Below are 21869 nucleotides of genomic sequence, written 5' to 3' on the forward strand. Positions count from 1 at the left end.
TCATCTCCACCCCCGTCAACACCCAAAAACGCCCTGTTCTGTCAATCACATTTGACATGTCACTTCCTGTACGCTATTTTAGGAACGAGAGAAAAAAAGCTCGCAATCTGCCGTACGCACATGCGCAGTGTAACACCGACGCATGCACGGTTAGTCAACATCGGAACGCAACGAGCGTACTGTTGTTAACGTGCGGCTCTGAATGAGGGCCTTTGCCTCTCACTTTATCAAGGCACTTGCTGGGCAGTCTATACTGTTTTATATGTTACAGAGGGTGCTCAGCCAGTGAGCAGCAGCACTGATTCCAGTTCCTGGAATCAGCAATGACGTTACTGGGGAGAGGAGCCCATCTGCAGACACTCCCTGCCAGGGACAGGTTGGGCGGGGAGAACATGACCCACGGTGCCAGGCCAATTTTAAACCATGCGGCTGCAGGCCTGTCTGCTGGGGTGTATCTAGGAGTCTGAGCACCCCTGACAAAGTAATGGACTGGCGCCCCCCATAATTTCTGAATAATTACACTATACAATAAATATGCACTTATAATGTCTCCCCAGCCAGCCCCCCTTCTGTCTCCCCAGCCATCCCCCTTTTGTCTCCCCAGCCAGCTCCCCTTCTGTCTACCCACCCATCCTCCTTCTGTTTCCACAGCTACCCCCTTCTGTCTCCCCAGCTACCCCCCCTTCTGTCTACCCAGCCATCCCCCTTGTCTCCCCAGCCATCCTCCTTCTGTTTCCCCAGCTACCCCCTTCTGCAGCCCACACACAGATACTTACCATATCTTCTGGCTGTGGCTGGCTCCTCGTATATAATAAAAAGCACTTTTCAGCAGGATGTCTTGTGTCCATTAGGGTGGGCCACTGCTCTGCACAACTAATTCTCAGATCTATCCAAGATCTGGGTAACCTGTACATTTGTGTAGGTGGCAGTGGTTTTGTCTCACAGAAGTAATTATACTATAACAGAGATGAGCTTTAGGGGCATATTTATCAATTATCGGGTTTTAGACCTGATAATTGTAATTCCATAGCTGCTATTCGTAGCAATAAGAAATTATATAACGCCCAAATGTATCAAAACTCAGACGCAGTGACAGGAGCTCCTAAAGGATCCCACCGCTGTGATGTGTCAGAAGTGACGTGACCGCATTAGCGGACTCTTTTTCACTAATCTATCTGAAGATGGTGTAAACTGCTGGGATTTCACATTCTGGAGCTTGATAAATCTGAAAGTTTTGCAGTCCCTATAGACAAATATGGGGGCTGCGGCTAATGTCAGAAATGAAGGGACCATGGCAGATATGGATATATCTGTTGCAGTACATTGTACATTGGAGTGATAGTTAATATTTGCTGGTACCTCAAAAAAATTGGTGTTTTTGGGAGATATCCTTCAAATATTATTTGATAAATAGACCTCTTATACCCTTGTCGGTATGGACAGCAGAATACTTATGCACATGATCAGAGCCGCCCGACGTATACGCCGGGTACGCGGCAGCGTAGAGCGCCAGACTGAGGAGGGCACCACGGCAGTCATGGCCAGTGAGTTACTCACTGTTCCCAGATTGGCGCCCTATGGGTAAGTATGCGCTGCATGGAGCTGCACTCTCACAACGCTAGGCGACAGGCCGTGTCTGGGACAAGTATGCGCTGCATGGAGCTGCGCTCTCACAGCGCTAGGCGGCGGGCAGTGACTGGGACAGAGCCCCCGCCTTACTGGTCCTCCCACAGGGTGCAGATATGCACCTGTTGGACACTACCTAGGCAGCAGCGCTAAGTGATGACGTTGTGATGCTGCCGCGGCTCTGCAGTGTCAGTACCTTGAAGAGCGTCGGGAGAGACAGAGCAGCACGGAGAGGACTGAAGGCAGAGGAGTGAGGGAGAGAGGAAAAGACATTAGGAAGGAAAGACCATACAAGGTATGAAGGGGACAGAGGGCAATATGAGACGTGGGGAAGGACAATATAAGACTGATGGGGGAACAAGAACAATACATGGCACGGTGGACACAATACAAGGCATGGAGGGGGGTAGAGGACAATATAAAACAGAGGGGGAGAGAACAATAAAAGATATGTGGGGTACAATACAAGGTATAGTGGTCGAGAAGTCAATTTGAGACATGGGGAGGTCAATACAATGCACGGAGTTGGGGGTGAACAATACAAGGCATTTGTGTAGATTTGTAGTTGCATATTTATGTACATATGCGAACATGCTTTAGGTATGTGTATGGCTTTTCCCACGAGACCATGCCCCTTTATATTTTTCGATTGCGTGCCTCCGGCGCGCCAGAAAAAATATTCGCTTACCTACAAAATTGGGCTTGGGCTGGCCTTGCACATGATTATACTATTTTGGTATTTGTAGACTTAAATATGCACTCTTTTCACTTTGATTGCCTGAGGTTCCATTGTACATGGTGTATCATACCTGCCGACTTTCTGGCTGCTCCTTCCGGGAGAGAGCAGCCAGATCGGCAGGACGGGGGGGGCGTGGCCGGGACAAGGGGGAGTAGCCTGGCGGGTGACAGACAAGTGTGGGCGTGGCGGGGCCACGTGTTCGCGTCAGTTTGGCCCCGCCCCTGTTACACAATGCTGATAATATAGGCATTGTGAAACAGGGGGCGGGGCCAAAATGACGTGAATCGTGTCACCGGCTCCCCCGCTGCAGGGGGTTGTAGGGGTTATTGCGGGGGGGGTAGGAGGGGTGGGTGGCAGCCAGGAGGATTGCCTGCCTTCCCAGAGGTCGGGAGCGGCAACCGATTTTTGGGAGGCTCCCGACCAAATAAGGAGGGTAGGCAAGTATGGGCTGTATTTGTGCTGTGTATAAGGAACTGTGTGATTCAGTACTGTACACATTGTGCATTGTTACAGTGGGGGGATATTATTAACTGGGGCACTACTGTGGTGGCACATTATTAACTGGGGCACTACCGTGGGGACAAATTATTAACTGGGGCACTACTGTGGGGACACATTACTAACTGGGGCACTATTGAGAGGCATTGTAATATTTTGCTTATATTGACAGGGAAGTGTGAGGAGGGGGGAGCTCCAAAACTGTTTGTACAAGGTGCTAGTAGAGCTGGAGTCGGGCCTGTCCGAAAGAAAACAAGGAGAAGGAGGTGGATACAGGGAGCCTCAGCATTATCTGCACCCAGCAAACTAAATGCCATAGCCATAAACCAGTGATTCCCATCCTCGGTCCTCAAGGCGCACTAAAGGTCCTGGTTTTAGTGATATCCATGATTGTGCACATATGGTTAAATCAAAATAACTGAGGTACTAATTAAGGCCCTGATTCAGAGCTGTTCGTTAGAGGCAGTACGCTCGTTGCGTTCCGATGTTGAGTAACCGCGCATGCGTCGGTGTTACACTGTGCATGTGCGTACGGCAGATTGCGAGTTTTTTTTGTCTCGTTCGTCAAATAGCGTACAGGAAGTGACATGTCAAATGTGATTGACAGAACAGGCCGTTTTTGGGCGTTGACGGGGGTGGAGATGGAAAAACGCAGGCGTGGTGAGGCGTTTTTTGGGCGTACATACATTAACAAATGCGAACGTCAAATGTGTTCGTACCAACTCATATGTTACTGGATGATCCTCTTTCCCTTCAAAATGCTCGCACAGCTTAGGGGCTGGATAACTCGACCACAGTGGCGATGGCCTTCTCCTCCGTCCCGGCACTCCACGATGTTGCATCGATTAATCACGGCTTGTCAGAAACTCAATTAGTGTTGGATTGAAAACCGGCTTGGTATGTGTTTTGAAAGCAGTTTTTTTGGATAGCACAAAACCGAACGCAGGTGGAAATCATAGCTGCTAATGTCTGGATTACACAATCAATTAGCGTACATTTGTGGGGGTGTATTTTGGCCGCAATGTGTTCGTTTTTGGACTATTGTAACAATAATGTCATCATGTTTAGGTTTGGTCCCTCATTTTGTGTTTGCAAGGTGTTTTTTCCTCCTTAGGTAATGTTTTAAACGTTCCTTAACGAGCACTTTTTTTTCAATGTGTCATTTTTTATTTTGAACATTGTTGGCTTGTGGGCCCGGATTAAAAGTAACCCATTTTTTCAATAATGTCAGAATACAAAGTCGTACATTTGTGGTAAATTTATTGGTATCCACCCAAAAAAAAATACACATATTGAACTCCAACATTTTTGGCAGTGTTCCACAATATTTATTAATTGTGCAAACAATAATTTTTGGGTAAACGTAAATGCAAAAATTAAAAACAATTCACAAGAAAGGAGAGGGAAGTTTTGGCCAGAAAGGAATATGAGGCAAGCACAGAAGGAGTGTGGGAAAAGTAGCCAATGGTGTCACCGTTTTTTCGCCCGTTTGGCTGGGGGAGGGAGGGCGACAGACCGGGTCCGGGATGTCATCGGGCTGGCTTGTCCATCTCTCTTAGGTTTTATTTTGGCTCTGCCCCAAAGACATTTTGGTCCGGTTTCTTATATATTATTTCTTGGTAAGTTCATTTGTTAAACTGTTTAGGAAATGTTCTTGTTTGTCTGTACACAACTTTGGTTGGCCTTCCACATGTAACGTTGTTTTTAGCAAATTCGAACTCTGTGTTTTTTTTACATTATTTATGCGGCGTTATTGTGCCTTGTATTTGCGAAATAATTCGCGCATTGTTCTGGCCCTGCTCCCGGAAGCCGACCAACCTCAATCTCATCCCAGGCATAGGCATCGTAGGCGTGCAAGGCCCCAGATATTTCGAACACGTGTCACCCTTTTTGGAATGCCAGATGATGAGGTTTTAAGACGATACCGTCTTCCTCCAAAAATCATCATAGACACTCTCTCATTAATAGAGAGTGATCTTGAGCGGCAAATTGACAGTCCTACAGCAATTCCACCACTTACGCAATTTATGGCGGTGTTACATTTCTGTGCCTCAGGATCGTTCCAAACAACGGTGGGAATAGTGGCGGGCATCTCACAATCCTCCTTTTCCCGGATCCTGAGGGCAGTGATGGAGGCACTTTTCAAGCACCTCCATCATTTTATTCAAATGCCTTTGGATATGGGTGCCCTTAGTGTGGCCAAGGCCAATTTTTACCAAATAGCTGGCTTCCCACACATCATAGGGGTTGTGGATGGTACTCACATACCACTTCAGCCTCCAGCACGGCTGGAGGCAATATTTAGAAACCGGAAACACTATCACTCCCTCAATGTAATGGTGGTATGTGATGCCTCCCTCCAGATCCTGTCCCTGAATGCAAAATTACCAGGAAGTGCACATGACTCCTTCGTCATCCGGCAATCAGGGATATGGCACAAATTAACCAACCTACAAGCTGGTGATGCGTGGCTTCTGGGTAAGTGGAGACCTTTAGTACATAACAAAGTTAAGCTTCATACAGAGTGAGCCTGATGTTGACTTTTCGTTTTCACAGGAGACAGTGGCTACCCTTGCACGCCCTGGCTGCTCACTCCTTATTTGGCTCCCACACCAGGGCCACAAAGTGAGTATAATTCTGCACTTACAGCCACCAGGCAAGTGGTGGAGCGCTGTATCGGCCTTTTAAAAGTCCGATTAAGATGCCTCCACCGCTCTGGTGGCGAACTCATGTATTTGCCAGATATGGTTTCGAAAATTGTGGTCCTGTGTGGGATATTTCACAACATCGCCATAAGGAGTCCCAATGCAGCCAGAGGATGCCTTACCTGAGGATGGCCCCCCCGAGGTTGGTCGGAGGTCAGTATGTGGGGGGCCATACGCGATGATGTGGTGGACAGATTTTTTAGGTAATTATTTGACAAAAAACAGTGTTGATACCTAATGTGGTTGGGTTTGTTTGAGAACATCTAATTTTTGGCTAATTTTTTTCTCCATCTTCTGTTTTTTTACATAATCTTTGGCACTCCAACGATGACTACTTCCTGCTACCCTTACAAAACCTGTATGTGGATATTTTGGGGATATATTCTGGAACCCTTATTGCAACGCCATATATGTGGAATCATGTTGGCATGGTCCTTCGTCAACCAGTTCTTGATTTTTTTTTGTGATGTGGTTTTTTTGGTATGTGTTGTATTTGAGATTATCACTGTGTGTTTTGTTTGTGAGTGACCACTTTGATTTTTCAGTTATGTTGATAATAAATGTTTTGAGAGTGAAATGTTGTCCCTTTTTTGGAACGTTACCACCAAGTGTAACCAGGTTCACACACGTTACATTTGACTAAGGGGTAATCCAGTACTGACGCCATTTGAGCAAAAATGTTTTCTTTATTCAAGGTCCAAACCAACACCAAAAGGAAGCCTGTACAATCCTTTTGCTTCGAAATATTGCCCTAAGCTGCTTGCACACCAACTAGGAACCTGTAAAATGTAGAAATATCTAATTGTGACTACACCAAAAAAGGGAAATCAGATTTGTACTGTTAGGTGTTTCTTGTGGCTGTTTGACATAAAAATACAACACACACTCTTATTGACAAAAATTTGAAATCCTTGCAGGAACACTCTACTTATGTCAGGGTAAACAATATGTGGTTTTGAAAAAGCGAATGAGCCAGAACGTAACTTCAAACAAAACAATTTATTTACAGAATGGGCCAAAAATCCCAAACTACTCCCTAAGGAGGACCGACATACGGTCAAGGACCACCAGCACCCCGATGATATTGGTGTGCATCTGGGCCACACAGGCGGATAAATTGGCCCGAAGCCTCTGTTCCTCTGTGGGTGAGAAAAGTGTGGGGATTAATACAACAATAGAGAAACCACATTAAAAAAAAATAAAAAAAAAAACTCCACAAAAAACATTTAAAAAAAACTGCATTAAAACTCATCAAACTAAAATGGTGTAAGGCAAAAATACAAGGCCTATGTCCAAATTCCGACAGGTGTGCTATGTGTATGTTGAAAACAGCAGTAACAGGTTACGGCAATCGCCCAAAACCACAAAATTTTGGAAAAAAAACACCAAAAAAAAACAACCCATGATTACATACAAACAGTTTGTGACGATAAAAAACTGCAAAAAAAAACATACCGGAAGACCCAACGCCAGCTACAGAAGGCCCTCCATCGTCCTCCTCGGAGGTGGGTCCATTCCCCAAAGATCGGGGCGGGGTAATGACCGACTCCGGGGAGGGGGTCATTCTAAGAGGGGTGGTTGGAGGAGAGGGGGAATTGGGACGGAGGGGAAGGAGGCCAGAAAAATCTGGCTGAGGGTGTAGGAAGGCTGGGGAGGAGTGGGGAATAGGGGAAGGAGTGGAGTTGGAGTGTTGGCTGGGGGTTGGGGAGAGTGGCCGTGATCGTCGTCTGGCCGGACGCTGACGGCGTAGTCTTCGCTGGGCCCCTAAAAGATGGGAAACAAATTGGGGATAGTTCCAACACAAATCCGCGCCCAAAAAACAATTTCAAATGCACCCCCAAAAACAAAACAAAAAATGATATGAGGAGAATGAATAAATATGAAATACAGGGAAAACATGGCCATGCAGATATGAGGAGAATGAATAAATATGAAATACAGGGAAAACAGGGCCATGCAGATATGAGGAGAATGAATAAATATGAAATACAGGGAAACCAGGGCCATGCAGATATGAGGAGAATGAATAAATATGAAATACAGGGAAAACATGGCCATGCAGATATGAGGAGAATGAATAAATATGAAATACAGGGAAAACAGGGCCATGCAGATATGAGGAGAATGAATAAATATGAAATACAGGGAAAACAGGGCCATGCAGATATGAGGAGAATGAATAAATATGAAATACAGGGAAAACAGGGCCATGCAGATATGAGGAGAATGAATAAATATGAAATACAGGGAAAACAGGGCCATGCAGTTAGGGCCACAAAGACAAACATGAAAACCACAATCCATTAAACTTACTTTCAGCGATCTGCATGCGAAAGCATGCCAGCAAGCGGGGCGTCCGCCGTTGCAGGTCCGACCACCTGCGCTCCAGCTGCCCGATATGGCGGCGTGAGCCGAAGGAGCGCAGGCGGGCCCGAACCTCCGCATATGCGGATCGCTTCTCGCGGTTGGTGATGGGTGGAGGCTGACTGGTGATCCGCCTATCCATCACCTCCGTAAGCACCAGCAGCTCGCGCCTGGTGAATGCGGAGGCTCTCATGATGGCAATGGAGTTTTTCCTAAAAATCATTTTTGATAAAGTGCTCCCAAATTTTATGATTGGCTAATGTATTTAGGAAATTAACAGGAGCAATTCTATTAGTTAGTGTATGAGTCATGTGTTCGACAGGGCCAGAAATCTGTGGAGACTTATGATAGGCTTGATGCAGTGACATGCGTAAGCAAATTTACATAAAGAAATGAACTCCAGGAAATATGCGGGTATAAAAACAAATAGAACAATTATTTAATAGGGGCTAACATGTATTTTGACAATTAAAAGCGAATGTTTAAGCCGTACGTATTCTGCGGGTAAACACAAACAGGGACATAAATAAAGTTTATTGCATTGTGTAAAAAAAAAAAAAAAAACAATTAAGCTAATTGATATATTGATTGGCATGTTACGATTGAGGGAGGTAGGCAGAATAAACGAGCAGTTAATCGAAATGTGACAGTCCAACTTCCGGGTAGTACTAGTGCGTGCGTTCCCTTCAAACCACTTCGGGGATGTACGCTCGCTATTTGGCACGCTCGTTAGTTAGAGGAGGGGTCGCCTGAGTTTGGGGAGGATATTTTGATGCGAACGAAAATACGAGCGTGTGCCTGAATTTAAATATTTTTTTACGTTCGCCCAACGTACGAACGGCCACTTGCGTCCGGGTCTGAATGAGGGCCTAAGTCACTTGTGCTCAAGTATGGCTATCCCTAAAACCTGGACTGTTAGTGTGCCTTGAGGACCGTGGTTGGGAACCCCTCCATAGACAGTAAACGCCTTAATTTAAAGCCAAGAATATTATTTTATTGTCTTGGACTGGTCTTTTGAGAGAATCCAAAACATGATAGTCCTGTACAGAGAAACTGTTGCTGCTTATATACTTATAACCAATAGTCAGTCACTCCTTATCTCAATACAAACAATATCTGCTGCCATTCTCTGTAAATGTATAGTCATTTACTAATGCTTATCCTGCATATTATTAGTTATTATAATTATACTATTTATAATGTGTCCAAACACTTCCATAAGAGAATTGGGGAGGGGACAACGATAACATAATATTATATTTATGTGTCCCAAATCAAACTTAATTTTAGACTATAGGGTCTCACTGTTTTATGTGCCCCAGGCCCCCCAAAGATTTAATCCAGCACTGAGAGCAATGAAAGTATGTGGGGACCTTGGGTAATGTGTGGGTGCCCCTATTCACTGGTGTTATATTATGGAAAAACTTGTATAAATTGTATGTGGGATGATGCTGGTGCTATACTATTTAGTAACCATGTAGATTACCCTTTTTTTGTGTGTACTGAGCTCATCATAAATGTTTACTTGCAAAATTGCTGGCTCCTGATATATGGGTATGGCTGTTTGAAAAATATGCCCAGACCTGTTGTAATGTATATATAGTAACTCCCTGCACACAGTTGTTAGTCAGTAGTCTCACCTTCTGTCGATGACCACATATACAGTGCCTTGCAAAAGTATTCACCCCCTTGGCTTTTTACCTTTTTTGTTACATTACAACCTGTCATTTATTTTTTTAAATCTCAATTTTATGTTATGGATCTGCACAAAATAGTCTAAATTTGTGAAGTGAAATGAGAAAAATATACAGTATGTAAAAAAGAATCTTTATAAATAAAATTCTAAAAATTGGCATGTGGATATGTAATCACACCCTTTGCTATGAAGCCCCTCAAAAGTTCTGGTGCAACCAATTACCTTCAGAAGTCACATAATTAATGAAATTAAGTCCACCTGTGTGAAATCTAAGTGTCACATGATTTGTCAGTATAAACACACCTTTTCTGAAAGGCCCCAGAGGCTGCAACACCACTAAGCAAGAGGCATCACACCATGAAGACCAAGGAGCTCTCCAAACAAGTCAAAGTTGTTGAGAAGTACAATTCTGGGTTGGGTTATAAAAAAATATACAAATCTTTGATAATCCCCCGGAGCACCATCAAATCCATCATCATCAAATGGAAAGAACATGGTACCACAACAAACCTGTCAAGAGAGGGCCGCCCACCAAAACTCACAGACCGGGCAAGGAGGGCATTAATCAGAGAGGCAGTACAGAGTCCAAAGGTAACCCTGAAGGAGCTGCAGAGTTCCACAGCAAAGACTGGTGTATCTGTGCATGTGACCACAATAAGCCGTACACTCCATAGAGCTGGGATTTATGGAAGAGTGGCCAGAAAAAAGTCATTACTTAGTGATAAAAATAAGAAGACACGATTTGAGTTTGCCAAAAGTCATGTGGCCGACTCCCCAAATGTATGGAGGAAGGTGCTCTGGTCAGATGAGACTAAAATTTAACTTTTTGGAAAACGCTATGTCTGGCGCAAACCTATCACCCCAAGAACACCATACCCACAGTGAAACATGGTGGTGGCAGCATCATGCTGTGGGGATGTTTTTCAGCCTCAGGGACTGGGAAACTGATTTGAGTCGAGGGAAAGATGGTTGGTGCTAAATACAGGGATATTCTTGAGCAAAACCTGTTTCAGTCTGCCTGTGATTTGAGACTGGGACAGAGGTTCACCTTCCGGCAGGACAATGACCCGAAGCATACTGCTAAAGCAACACTCGAGTGGTTTAAGGGGAAAAATTTAAATGTGTTGGAATGGCCTAGTCAAAGCCCAGATCTCAGTCCAATTGAGAATCTGTGGTCAGACTTGAAGATTACTGTTCACAAGCAGAAACCATCCAACATGAAGGAGCTGGAGTAGTTTTGCCTTGAGGAATGGGCAAAAATCCCAGGGGCAAGATGTGGCAAGCTCATAGAGACTTATCCAAAGTGACTTGCAGCTGTAATTGCCGCAAAAGGTGGCTCGACAAAGTACTGACTTTAGGGGGGGTGAATAGTTATGCACGCCAAAGTTTTCTGTTATGTTGTCCTAAATGTTGTTTGATTCACAATATAAAAAAAAACACAACTTCACAGTTGTAGGCATGTTCTGTGAATGAAATGATGCACACCTTCAAACATTCCATTTTAATTCCAGGTTGTGAGGCAACAAAACATAAAAATGCAAAGGGGGGTGAATACTTTGGTTACAGTGCCTTGCAAATCGGTCACACCCCTTTAGTGGGCCCCTAAAAATGTATTTCCCTTTTGGGCCCAGTCCGACACTGCAGTGTGACTGACACCACAACTGGGCGGGCACATGTAAATGTCAACCCAGTTGTGACGGCAGGCACGACACATTGGGCCGACAATTAAAAAGTGTGTGTGAACTTACCAATCGTCAGCTAGGACAGCGGCTCACCAAGACAGCCGATCCGTCATCCTAGTGTGTACCCATCTTTAGAGGAAAACAAGGTTCTCCACTCCTGCTCCGGCATGCTAGAAAGTGAAGTCAATGGCAAGAATAAAGGGGCAGTGTGCGGGATGCTGCAGCTGATCCAGCATGAGAGAGCACCTAGGAATGAGTAAAAGACCTGGTATGCACTTTGCTGCTTGTCACTCAGGAAGGGGGGGTTCTGCTGTGAGTGGTGTCTTTGTGGATGTGAGGGGTGATTGTACGGATAAGGCAGTGTCAGAAAACCTCCCAGCCGGATCTCCCTCCTAAACCACCTGCTGCATGTGAAGCTTAATTTAAAAAAAAATCTTTTCCCAGCTGTTTTTTGCGATAAAAATAAATCGTAATTTTTTGAAAATTGGACAGCACAGGCATTGGGAGAGTGCATACCCGCGTTGATTAAAAAATGGTTTCAATAGCAGCAGTAATATTTACTGCAAAAATTTTATATTGTCTCCACAATGGAAAAGCCAGAACGACAACACACACACGAAAAAAAATTCTGGCCACCTGAAATAGAGGTCTATGAACTAAGCCTTGGATGAAGATAAGGTGGATAGAGATAAAGTACCAGTCAATCAGCTCCTAACTGTCATTTTTCAAACACAGCCTGTAACATGGCAGTTAGGAGCTGTTTGGTTGGTACTCTATCTCCGTTTACTTTATCTCCATCCGAGGCTTAGTAAATAGACCCCATAGTCTATTTGTGGTTTTCTCCTATGAGGCATGACATTAAATCGCTAATTAATTAGTGTGCAAAGCTTTAACTTTACTATTTGGTTCCTAATTCACTACCTGCATGCATTATTAGCTCCCCTCGCCCCCAATATTAAGTGGTACAAGTAGAGAGGTAAAGAGGGACTAGCAAAGCGGTAAATTAAGGACTAGTAGAGAGAGGTAAAAAGTAACTAGCAAAGGGGTAAAGAGGGACTAGTAGAGAGAGGTAAAAAGGAACTAGCAAAGGGGTAAAGAGGGACTAGTAGAGAGAGGTAAATAGGGACTAGCAAAGGGGTAAATTGATACAAATAAACCCAGACTTTGACTCAAAAATGTATTTACGGGACCTTGGAAAAATACAAATATTTTTCATTTAGGCTCTCTGATACATTCTGGTGCAGCCAGAGTAATGATTGCTGGCTACTTACATTTTTCTATCTGCTTTTTATTCACTGACTTTCCTAATCACTAGTCTTCTGTCATAAAATTCAGACAAACAATCAGACAAGATCTATCTCCCTCTCCTCATGATGACTCTCCGCAGGCAGTGGGCAGGCCTGAATGATTAACAATGTGTCTAAGGAATCTGGCTGCTCAGGGTCCTAACTCCTGACACAGGCAGCCAGAAATCTCCGGATTCCCAGCAATTCTTGCTTTCTACAAACGGCCAGCCCTGACTGACACGCTGTATAGGCGCTTGCTCAGTTTACACTTATGGGGGCAATAATACAGTTTAGCAAAGGACAACAGGAGCAGCATGTCTCTGAAAAGGGTGGGCAGTGGCCATCTTGCGGCATCTGGCTGGCTGCTCAGGGCTTCTTTCAGGACCCTGAGCAGCCAGCCAGATTCCGCAAGATGGCCGCCACCCGAGTCAGCAGCACTACAGGACATGGGGGCCCATTTATCAAAGTGAATTTGAGGTAAATTCTTTGGGGGTTTACCTCAAATACTAAGTATCCCATGTATGTATGAATGAGGGACCGCAGCAGGTATCTCTGATACCTGCTGCGATCCCTCCATTGCCGCTGGCAGCCGCCTCCCCCATAGGTTTCTATGGGGGATGCGATGCTGCCAAATGTATCAATATCGGGAATACGAAGCATTCCCGATATTGGCACCAGCAGCTAACGCCATCTAAAGATAGCGTTAGCCGGTGTAGCCTATGGGGATTTACCGCATGTCAGCCGGCGGAGGGATCTCCCAGATCCCTCCGTCGGCAATGGGCGCCGCTCGTGTGCAGTCCGAGGGACTGCGCATGCGCAGCAGCCTCCGGCCACATGGCAGGAATGGGCTCCTTCCTCCTTCCAGTCACTCTGCATGTGCCGGATTATACATTTGGCCTCTATGATCGCATTTTGCAATGCGATCATGGGCGGTACTGCATGCTCTGATCGCATTGCAAAATGCGATCATTAATTAATGGGCCCCATGGACATTAAGGAGGCAGCCAAACAGTATTAGTCCCCGACTCCTCCCAGTGCCAGCTGCACTTCCTGTGCTTAATGTAATGTAAAAATAAAACTTATTATGCGGTTCCGGAACACCATTCTGAGTGACGTCATTTTTACATGAACTTCCGGTACGACGTTCCAGAGCGTTCCAGTGGAAATATAGCCCTGCTAAGGAGGCAATATTAATGCATTATTTTATTAAGGCAATATTAATGCATTATTTCTTTTCCAGAGCAATACAATTTGATTTATATCTGGGGCAATAAGAATTTATTTATGACATGATGTGCAACACTTATTGGGCCTGATTCTGATTCAGAGCTGGACGCTATTAGCATCACATGTATCAAGAAAATAAAAGACTTGTAGTAATGTCTTTAATGGGCAGATCAAAGAGGAGAAAAAAACTGGGCGCTTCAGTGTTAATCTGTTGTGGGGTACAAACTGCAGCTCACCAAATGGGGGTGGCAAACCCCTATCAAATGCAAGAACAAAGAAAACAAATAATGGGAGGGCTCTGGTACCAGTATAAATGTATTTAATGTCTAAAATATAAAATATCAATGTAAGCACAGAAATGAAAAACAAATCCCATAGGTACAATATTATAATAGTAAATGTCTGACCTAATGGATCAGTTCTGTGTGGACTATTTTTCATATATATATTTTTTATTTAATATTTATTTTTTGTGGTTATTTTTATGTGGCCACATTGTTGCTTACTTATTTAGTTATTCCAGTGCTATCAGCTGCTCATGTTCACCTAGGTCCATTATGTCAGATATTTACTATTATTATATTGTACCTATGACATTTGCTTTTCATTTCTCTTTAATGTGCACCCTGCATCCGATAGTAGTATTCCCAGAAAGTTCATATTCTTCAAAGAATTGCCTCAGCAACACCATAAAACAGAGAAACACCCAATAGTGTAATCGCTCGCCATGCTTCGGGCACGGTGGCTCGCTATGCTCGCCACACAGGGGCAGAACTATAGGAGACAATGGAGGCGCCTGCCGCTAGGCTCCAGCATTGAAGGGGCACCTCCCTCACTTCCCACAATATATTCACCCCACTTAGGGCTGTAACTATGTACCCGGAGTGTTCCGTCATGGCCACCCAATACATGGTACCTCTTCCCAGCACCTGAGAAGCCACCATACACTAGTGGAGAGCTCAGTGCCAGACCATCAGCTGCCGCCTCTGTTTATCTATAGCCTGTCCTTACTCATTGGTGTCAGTGTGACACGTCTGGCGCCTCCTATGGCATGCCTATATTCTGTGTGCAACTGCGGGTGTATCTGCTTGCGAAATGCTTTATTACAGTGTCAGTGGCTGTGACGGGGGGGGCACCAAATTATAACTTGCCTCCGAGCATCTGGGATGAAGTTACGCCACTGTCGCCACATGATTATATTCCCCCTCTATGGCCACTTGGATGGTAGGGAATGACGTTGGACACTGGCTGATGACGTCATGGTCAATCTACGGAAAGGGATCTAGCTGTTTCCATAGTGTAATGCTATTTTATACCAGCTCCATACTGTAGGAAATGGTATGCATTGCACTCAGGCAATATGTTAATTTTATGTAATTAACAATCTAACGACCATACAATGCAAGATATATTGTTTGGTCGTTTGAAAGATTGCACAGTGTATACGCACAACATTGTTTGTTCAGAAGTTCAAGGGAAATTGGGACGATCATCGAATCTTGGCGTCTAGTGTGTATCCTATTGAGTAAAGCTGGATACACACCAAATGACGATGTGACCCAGCTATGTGGCGACCAATGTAATGGTACACACTGCGTGATCACCGATGTATATTTACAAGCTGCCTGTAAGTTTACTGCGTCATTCATTGCATTGTTACATCTGATGTGCAGCACAGCAGATGGGACAATTCGATGAACGATGGCCGGGAATGATGGATCAGGCGTTCACACTGTACAATTTGTACGATATACCGTTCGAAGCTGCATCGGAACAATATATTGTACGATACATCGTATAGTGTGAACCCAGCTTTACCATGTGAAAGTTACCACATTACCATGTACTATTAAAGTAGATCTCCTTATTTACAAATGTGATTTTGTTTTTTAATTTCCTTTCCCTTTAGTCAACAGTTGCCTCTAAAACGGCTGCATTTTCTTAACTCTCCATCCGTATTTAGGGATACATTGGGGCTCATTGTCGAGGTGGTGTACACGCCCACATGACACTGGCCACACCCACACAGCACTGGCCACACCTCCTCAGGTTCTCATAATAGGTCCTTGAAAATTTTCAGCCCCAGGCGCAATTGGGCCGTAATCCGGCCCTGATGAGGTGAAGACACAGCTGGCTGAATGGCTGTGGCACCTGTCCAATAGGCTTCTTTTGACAAACTTTTTAACTGTTTCCAGCACGTTTAGTCCTTCAGACTACATTCCAGTAGTAATCATAAGGTATCTGCATTGTGTATTATTTTATAAAGAGAAACAACTATATAAGATGCTTGTTATTTAATTCAGTTACCATCTCCTATGTACACACATTTGTAATATAATTAGTCCATGCTTCCATTGCAAATGACTGGAACGCAAGATACATACCTATAGTTGATACCTGACAACATTTAACACATGTATTTTATTTATATGTATTTTTAAATATATGACCTGGCAACTCAACTGTCATATGCAAAATGTGCATTAGACCTGTTCTGTATTTTATATAGGGAAATAGGCAATATGGGGGCAGAGAGGGGGGGGGATAAGCAATTATTAACAAAATGATCCATGGGAACACTGTACTTCCCATTTTGAAAATTAGAGAAGTTATGTTCCTACGTTGAGAGAGAAAGCAAATGGTCATGCAAAACACCTGGAAGCTCAGTACAGCTACAACATGGTCTTGCTACTGAAACTTTCTCTGTATTTATCTTTGTGTAAGTAACTTTTTAGCTTTTTATGTTTATAATTTATACCTGCAGTGACAGATAAAGTATAGCATTATGTATATGGGATATATTTATTTTCTGTTTCTTTCTTGGTGTATCTTCAGCTCTATACCAAGGTGTGGTATCTTCATTTTGGGGTATTAGACTTTAAACTATTTGCATTTTTACAATATTATTTTATAATGGTAAAAATAATCATTATTATTTATTATATCTGAACTTTCTTTACAACGTTGTCAAATAATTTTAATTTTTAAGTGTCCAAATATAAAATAAATATGCTTATAAATTTAAATGAATGTTGTTTTTCTATTTTCCCTTTCCTAGATACATCAGCTGTGTATATGACTGTAGAAGTTGAGGAGGTGTATTTCACCTCTTTGAACTTCTACACAGTATTGCATTGGAAAGCAGTATGTGATGTACAGCCCACCTGCAGTTATGAAGTGCAGTACAAAGTGTAGGTATTTAACTTACATGTTTTGTTTATAATACAATGTCGTTTTGGATTAACCTTTTTTAACATTGTAAATTATATTAAATATTTATTACTGTAACACTGTGGATCTCATTCAGACCAGCTCGCTAGCACTGTGTGCTCGCAAGCGGCCCGATGGTTTGCGAACGCGCATGCGCACGCTTCGTTCTGAGCGTGCGCGAACTACTCTGTGCAATTGCAGCCCGCTCGCTCGCCCAGCAAAGACAGCCCAGTGAAATGAGTGACAGGAGAGGCCGTTTGTGGGTTGTAACAGGGGCAGGACACTAATAACGGGGGAGTGGAGGTGCAAAAGAAGGCGTGCCTCGGTGTTTCAACGCCGTTTTTAAGGCATGCATAATTAACAGGCAGCGTCATAGTACACATCACATGCCTGTTTTTTACACTGCAGTCCTCGCAGTGCTTGCGGCAGGGTAAGGCAACCACAAGCGCTGCGATCGCTACCGATGGTGCTCGATGTACCAATACTTTAATACACTTCCTGGAGATGACGTGCGCTAGTGGGCGTCTCAACATCTGCTAATGGGTGTCTGCATACACAGAGCGATCACTCGCACAGCCAAAGCGGGTGTGCTTATGCCTTGGTGAGCAATCGCTTCCCATGCCGTCACTTTGACAAATTTGCATATGCTGGATGCGAGTGATCGCATCTAGTGAGCGGGTTTGAATGAGGTCCTATGTCCTTGGTATAGTTTATGTTAAATCCATATTAACCTCCTTGGTTCAGGTATAAGAAGCACGAGTTCTTGTCTTGTTTTTTTAATGACACTATTAAGCATGATGGGAGAGGAGATCCTAAGTGAATGCTGATGGGGCCTCACATGTGATTTTTTTTTATTTTTAAAAAGCCTTATCTCCATGTACAGGTTGACCTTTCCCTACATACAGTACTGTACTATTCATATAAAAAAACATCTAAGTGACCTGATGTTTTTTCAGCCCATAAAAGCCACCTACTGTAATGATTTAGTTTTGGTAAATAATATAAAACTGCCTGTAGTTCCCGACACCAGTCAGAATCCAGCGCCAGCATCCCGACTGACGACGGTAAGTATTGGGTTTAGGTCACGAGTTAGGCACTAGTAGGAGAGTTAGGGTTAGGCACAAAGGTTCTGGTTAGTGTAAGCTGCGTGTGTGTGTGGGGGGGTTTGGAGTTAAACTGTGGGGGGGAGTTTAGGTTTAGGCTGCGGGGAGGAAGGGTCAGGGTAGGGAGAGGGGGAGGGATAGGATAGTTACCGACAGCTGTCTGTATCCTTCCTAACTCTGTTGGGATGCTGGCGTCAGGATTTTGACTGCTGGGATCCTGAGGGCCGGCATCACGTACCCAACCCTATAAAACAATTGTTGCCCTATTCATTTTGGTTCTGTCATGAGTTAAGGTGCCTATCCATTAGGCGACCTGAAAGACTGCACGTCTAACGTTCAGATGTTCAGGTCGCCGGGTGCGGTGCCCGCACTGAACGGCGTTCACTGAATGTCTTTCAGTGCAGGATCACGACCTTCTATCTCGGAACTTGGGGAACCTGACGAGCGTCGTCAGGTTGACCAGCATGTTCCGTAGATAGTAGGGGTCGGCAAGGACCCAGCGTGCACGCGCATCGCTGGTCTTTACCGGCTATCCATTACATGACTTTGTGAACATTGAGACCAAAACCCCCAGGTCGGATTGTTCAAAAAGTCGTGTAATTGACAGGCAGGCCCCTTTAGAATTATAGGCAAATTAGCAATGTAAGTTGAAGATGTTAGGTGGTAAATGGGGGATTGGTTTCCAAGGAAAGCAAGCATTTATCATGGTCTCTGTATGAGTAGGTGGCAGCAGCAAGCTTACAGTATATAATTTTGTCTATGAAGTATTAGTTATAGAAGTAAATTACTCAGATATTCCTTACAATATATACTGTAAGTGCAACATTACTATAGAAATATGACTTTTTTAAAATTGTTTCTTTTTTTCAAAATGGAGGAGTTGTACTCACGTTAGTTCTTTCCAATTAGTATTAGATTATTGTTCACTAAACCAGCAAGCCCTATGTACACACTACATACCCATTATGTGTGCAACCTCTTTGCAACACAAAACAATAAAAGGATAATGACAAGTCAGCACAGATTTTGTGCTAGGAAGGTAACAAGGTGACCATACAGCAATAAAATAAAACAAACAACACTGCTGATAACATAAGGGAACATGAACATGATCGGCTAGGCATGACACAACCCCCCCTGAAGTCTTACAGTGAGGTGGGTTGCTCAGCATACAGTCTTCATTACTGGACCAATGAGGAGTTGCAAGTGCTTAAATATAGTTTTACTTAAAATGTTTACAGAATCTGACAACCACCAATTGTTATTGACACATTTGTGGTATATGAAAATGTATTACAGATGAAATTATGAGCCAACTGAAAGATAATATGACTCAAATGTAGTAGGTATGAACATACACTCAAACTACAGGAGTGACACGATATTGGTAATTTAGTAGACATCTAACCCATTGTTATGCTTTATTTGATGACAGGCAACTATTTTGAACTATTCTTTACTGTTATTTACCACTCTGGAGCTTATGTGATAGGTGCGAGCTTGTGCCGCTGTGGGAATTTATACAAGTGTTCTCGCATTATTAAAGCGACAATCATTTTAAAGGCAAAACCAAGCTGATTTTGTCTTTAAAATGATTGCCGCTTTCAAAATACCAGAACACTCGCATGAATTCCTGCAGCGGGAACAAGCTCGCATCCTATTACGAACGCCCCTCTGTGTTTATTTTAGCCAAAGCAAGTTCTGACATAGGGCCTGATTCAGAGATGGACGGAGTGTAGTTGTTTACACAGTTGAGCAATGTTTTGCTACTGCGCATGCGTGAAAAGTCTCGTAAATCCTTACTGTGCATGAGTGAACCCAACGCAATCGCGTATGGCGTCTCCAACAGTTGAGAAGAAGAGACTGGGAGGTGACCTAACGTGATTGCAAAAAGGGTCCTCTTCATTTGCACATTATGGGAGTATCACAGGGGTGTCTAAGAACGCTCCTGCATTCCCAATTACAATGCCAATGCTTCCGAGATTGTTTAGTTGGATTTGAGGAGGTTAGACCCTAGGCTACCAAAAATTTCGATGGTGTGACCAATGTTACATCAGTGTTGGAGTGTACACAATTTCCATCACAACTGCAAAGACCACGCAACCTGAAAGTGTGTTTCTCACCGCTCGCACACTATATTGCAGCGTGGAGCACAAAGGGAAGGCTGAGATTAGCATTTGAATGTTCCAGCAACCGCAATTGAGGAGCGAGTGTTGGTGAGTGCGGCTGCATTCCAACTATCTCTGAATCAGGCTCAGAACTAACTAATGACATTAAATGTATGGACTGCATGATGGACCATGAGAGAAAGACTCCAGTCATACCATATTTGCATAGTAACCATTTGCATTCCAAATGATACGACACAAGTGACACTCTATGAATTATGACTCTAGGAAATATGCAGTTATCCAAATTGTAAGCAAATGTGCAAAAATAAAAATACTGTAAAATAAAAAAATATATTGCTGATTCACAGATACGGGGATGAGGAGTGGACAAATAAAACCGACTGTGGGGAAGCAAGGAATGCATGCAATATGACTGCAGAAATATTAATGGAAGAACATGTACAAGAAAAATTGTTTGCTAGAGTGAGCGCTACAACAGAAAACATCACATCTAAATGGAAAATGAGTAAAAAATTTGAGCCCTTACGTCACAGTAAGTTGATAAGATGGATTTTTGCTTCATTTGCAATCTAAAATTTACAAAAAAAAAAAAAAAAAAGAAACAATATTACAGGCTGAACTGTAATTATATATTTTCAGTATTGTACAATGATATATTCGGTACTCTGCAATGATGTATTCAGTATTGTACAATGATATATTCGGTACTCTGCAATGATGTATTCAGTATTGTACAATGATATATACAGTATTGAACTGCAGTATAAAGTAAAGCTCTATAACTCAATAATAAACACCTTATATACCCTAAATATAATTAAGTTTTTAATGATTTTAAAAAATGTTTTATATAAAATAAATCCGAATTACTATGAATTTCTTAACAAATCAAGCAATATATATATTAGTTGTTTAGGAATCTGCTAATAAAATAATGAGTCACTGAACGGAGGCATTTCTGGAAGTCACAAGTGATTGAGCTGGGCAATGAGGCTCATTTCTTTTTTCATTTAATGAAACCATAACAAACAATGTTTTCATATAAATTGTATTTAGGTAATTTATGACTGTGGAAAATAACCAACAAAGGCCCTCATTCAGAGCCATACGCTCTGAGCAGAGCGCACGCTCTGAATGAGGGCCGGCCTCCATGAAAATGGAGCGTCCTCCTGGACGCTCGTATAGCTGTGGGTCACCACCCACAGGCTATACGAGCGTGCATTTTGATGGCCGCGATGGTCGTGACCATCGCGACCATCGAAACTGCGAGCCGGAGCCTGCGGTTGAGGTTTTCAACCGCAAGCTCCGGAGTGATTTTGGCTCTATCAGAGCCAAAATCACTCCCACTGACATCACTAGTGATGTCAGTGGGCCGGCTTCTGACGGGAGGCGTTCCCGTGGGAACGCCCCCGTCAGGGAGGCACGCCCCCGGCACGCCTACCAAAGGGGGCGTGCTGTCAATCAACATCGACAGCACGCCCCCTTTGATCAGACACAACGAGCGAAGGACTTTCCTTCGCTCGTCGCGTCTGGCGCATGCGCACGACGGAGCTCCCTCCGTCGTGCGCATGCTCAGTCCAGAACATCGACCCACTTGCGAG

At 43.7% G+C, this 21869-nt stretch overlaps 2 protein-coding genes across 5 annotated transcripts in view; one reads left to right on the forward strand and one right to left on the reverse strand.

The window, feature by feature from the left end:
- Positions 1 to 21869, reverse strand: part of LOC148543077 (uncharacterized) — a 105203-nt gene that overhangs the window by 19447 nt on the left and 63887 nt on the right. Inside the window, exon 2 of one of the 4 annotated variants that reach the window (XM_088452659.1) lies at positions 20795 to 20837. The exons of the other annotated variants lie outside the window; for them this stretch is intronic. The gene's annotated coding sequence lies outside the window, so the exon portion shown is untranslated. The remainder of the gene's footprint in view (positions 1 to 20794; positions 20838 to 21869) is intronic. 4 annotated transcript variants of the gene reach the window in all.
- IL22RA2 (interleukin 22 receptor subunit alpha 2) overlaps positions 16503 to 21869 on the forward strand; it is a 29049-nt gene continuing 23682 nt past the window's right edge. The window contains exons 1-3 of the mRNA XM_088451997.1: positions 16503 to 16542; positions 16882 to 17014; positions 20616 to 20800. Of these exons, the coding sequence (XP_088308123.1) occupies positions 16503 to 16542; positions 16882 to 17014; positions 20616 to 20800 (358 nt within the window). The remainder of the gene's footprint in view (positions 16543 to 16881; positions 17015 to 20615; positions 20801 to 21869) is intronic.

Source organism: Taudactylus pleione, unplaced genomic scaffold (assembly GCF_031769625.1).
Source record: "Taudactylus pleione unplaced genomic scaffold, aTauple2 ptg000006l, whole genome shotgun sequence".
NCBI lineage: Eukaryota > Metazoa > Chordata > Amphibia > Anura > Myobatrachidae > Taudactylus > Taudactylus pleione.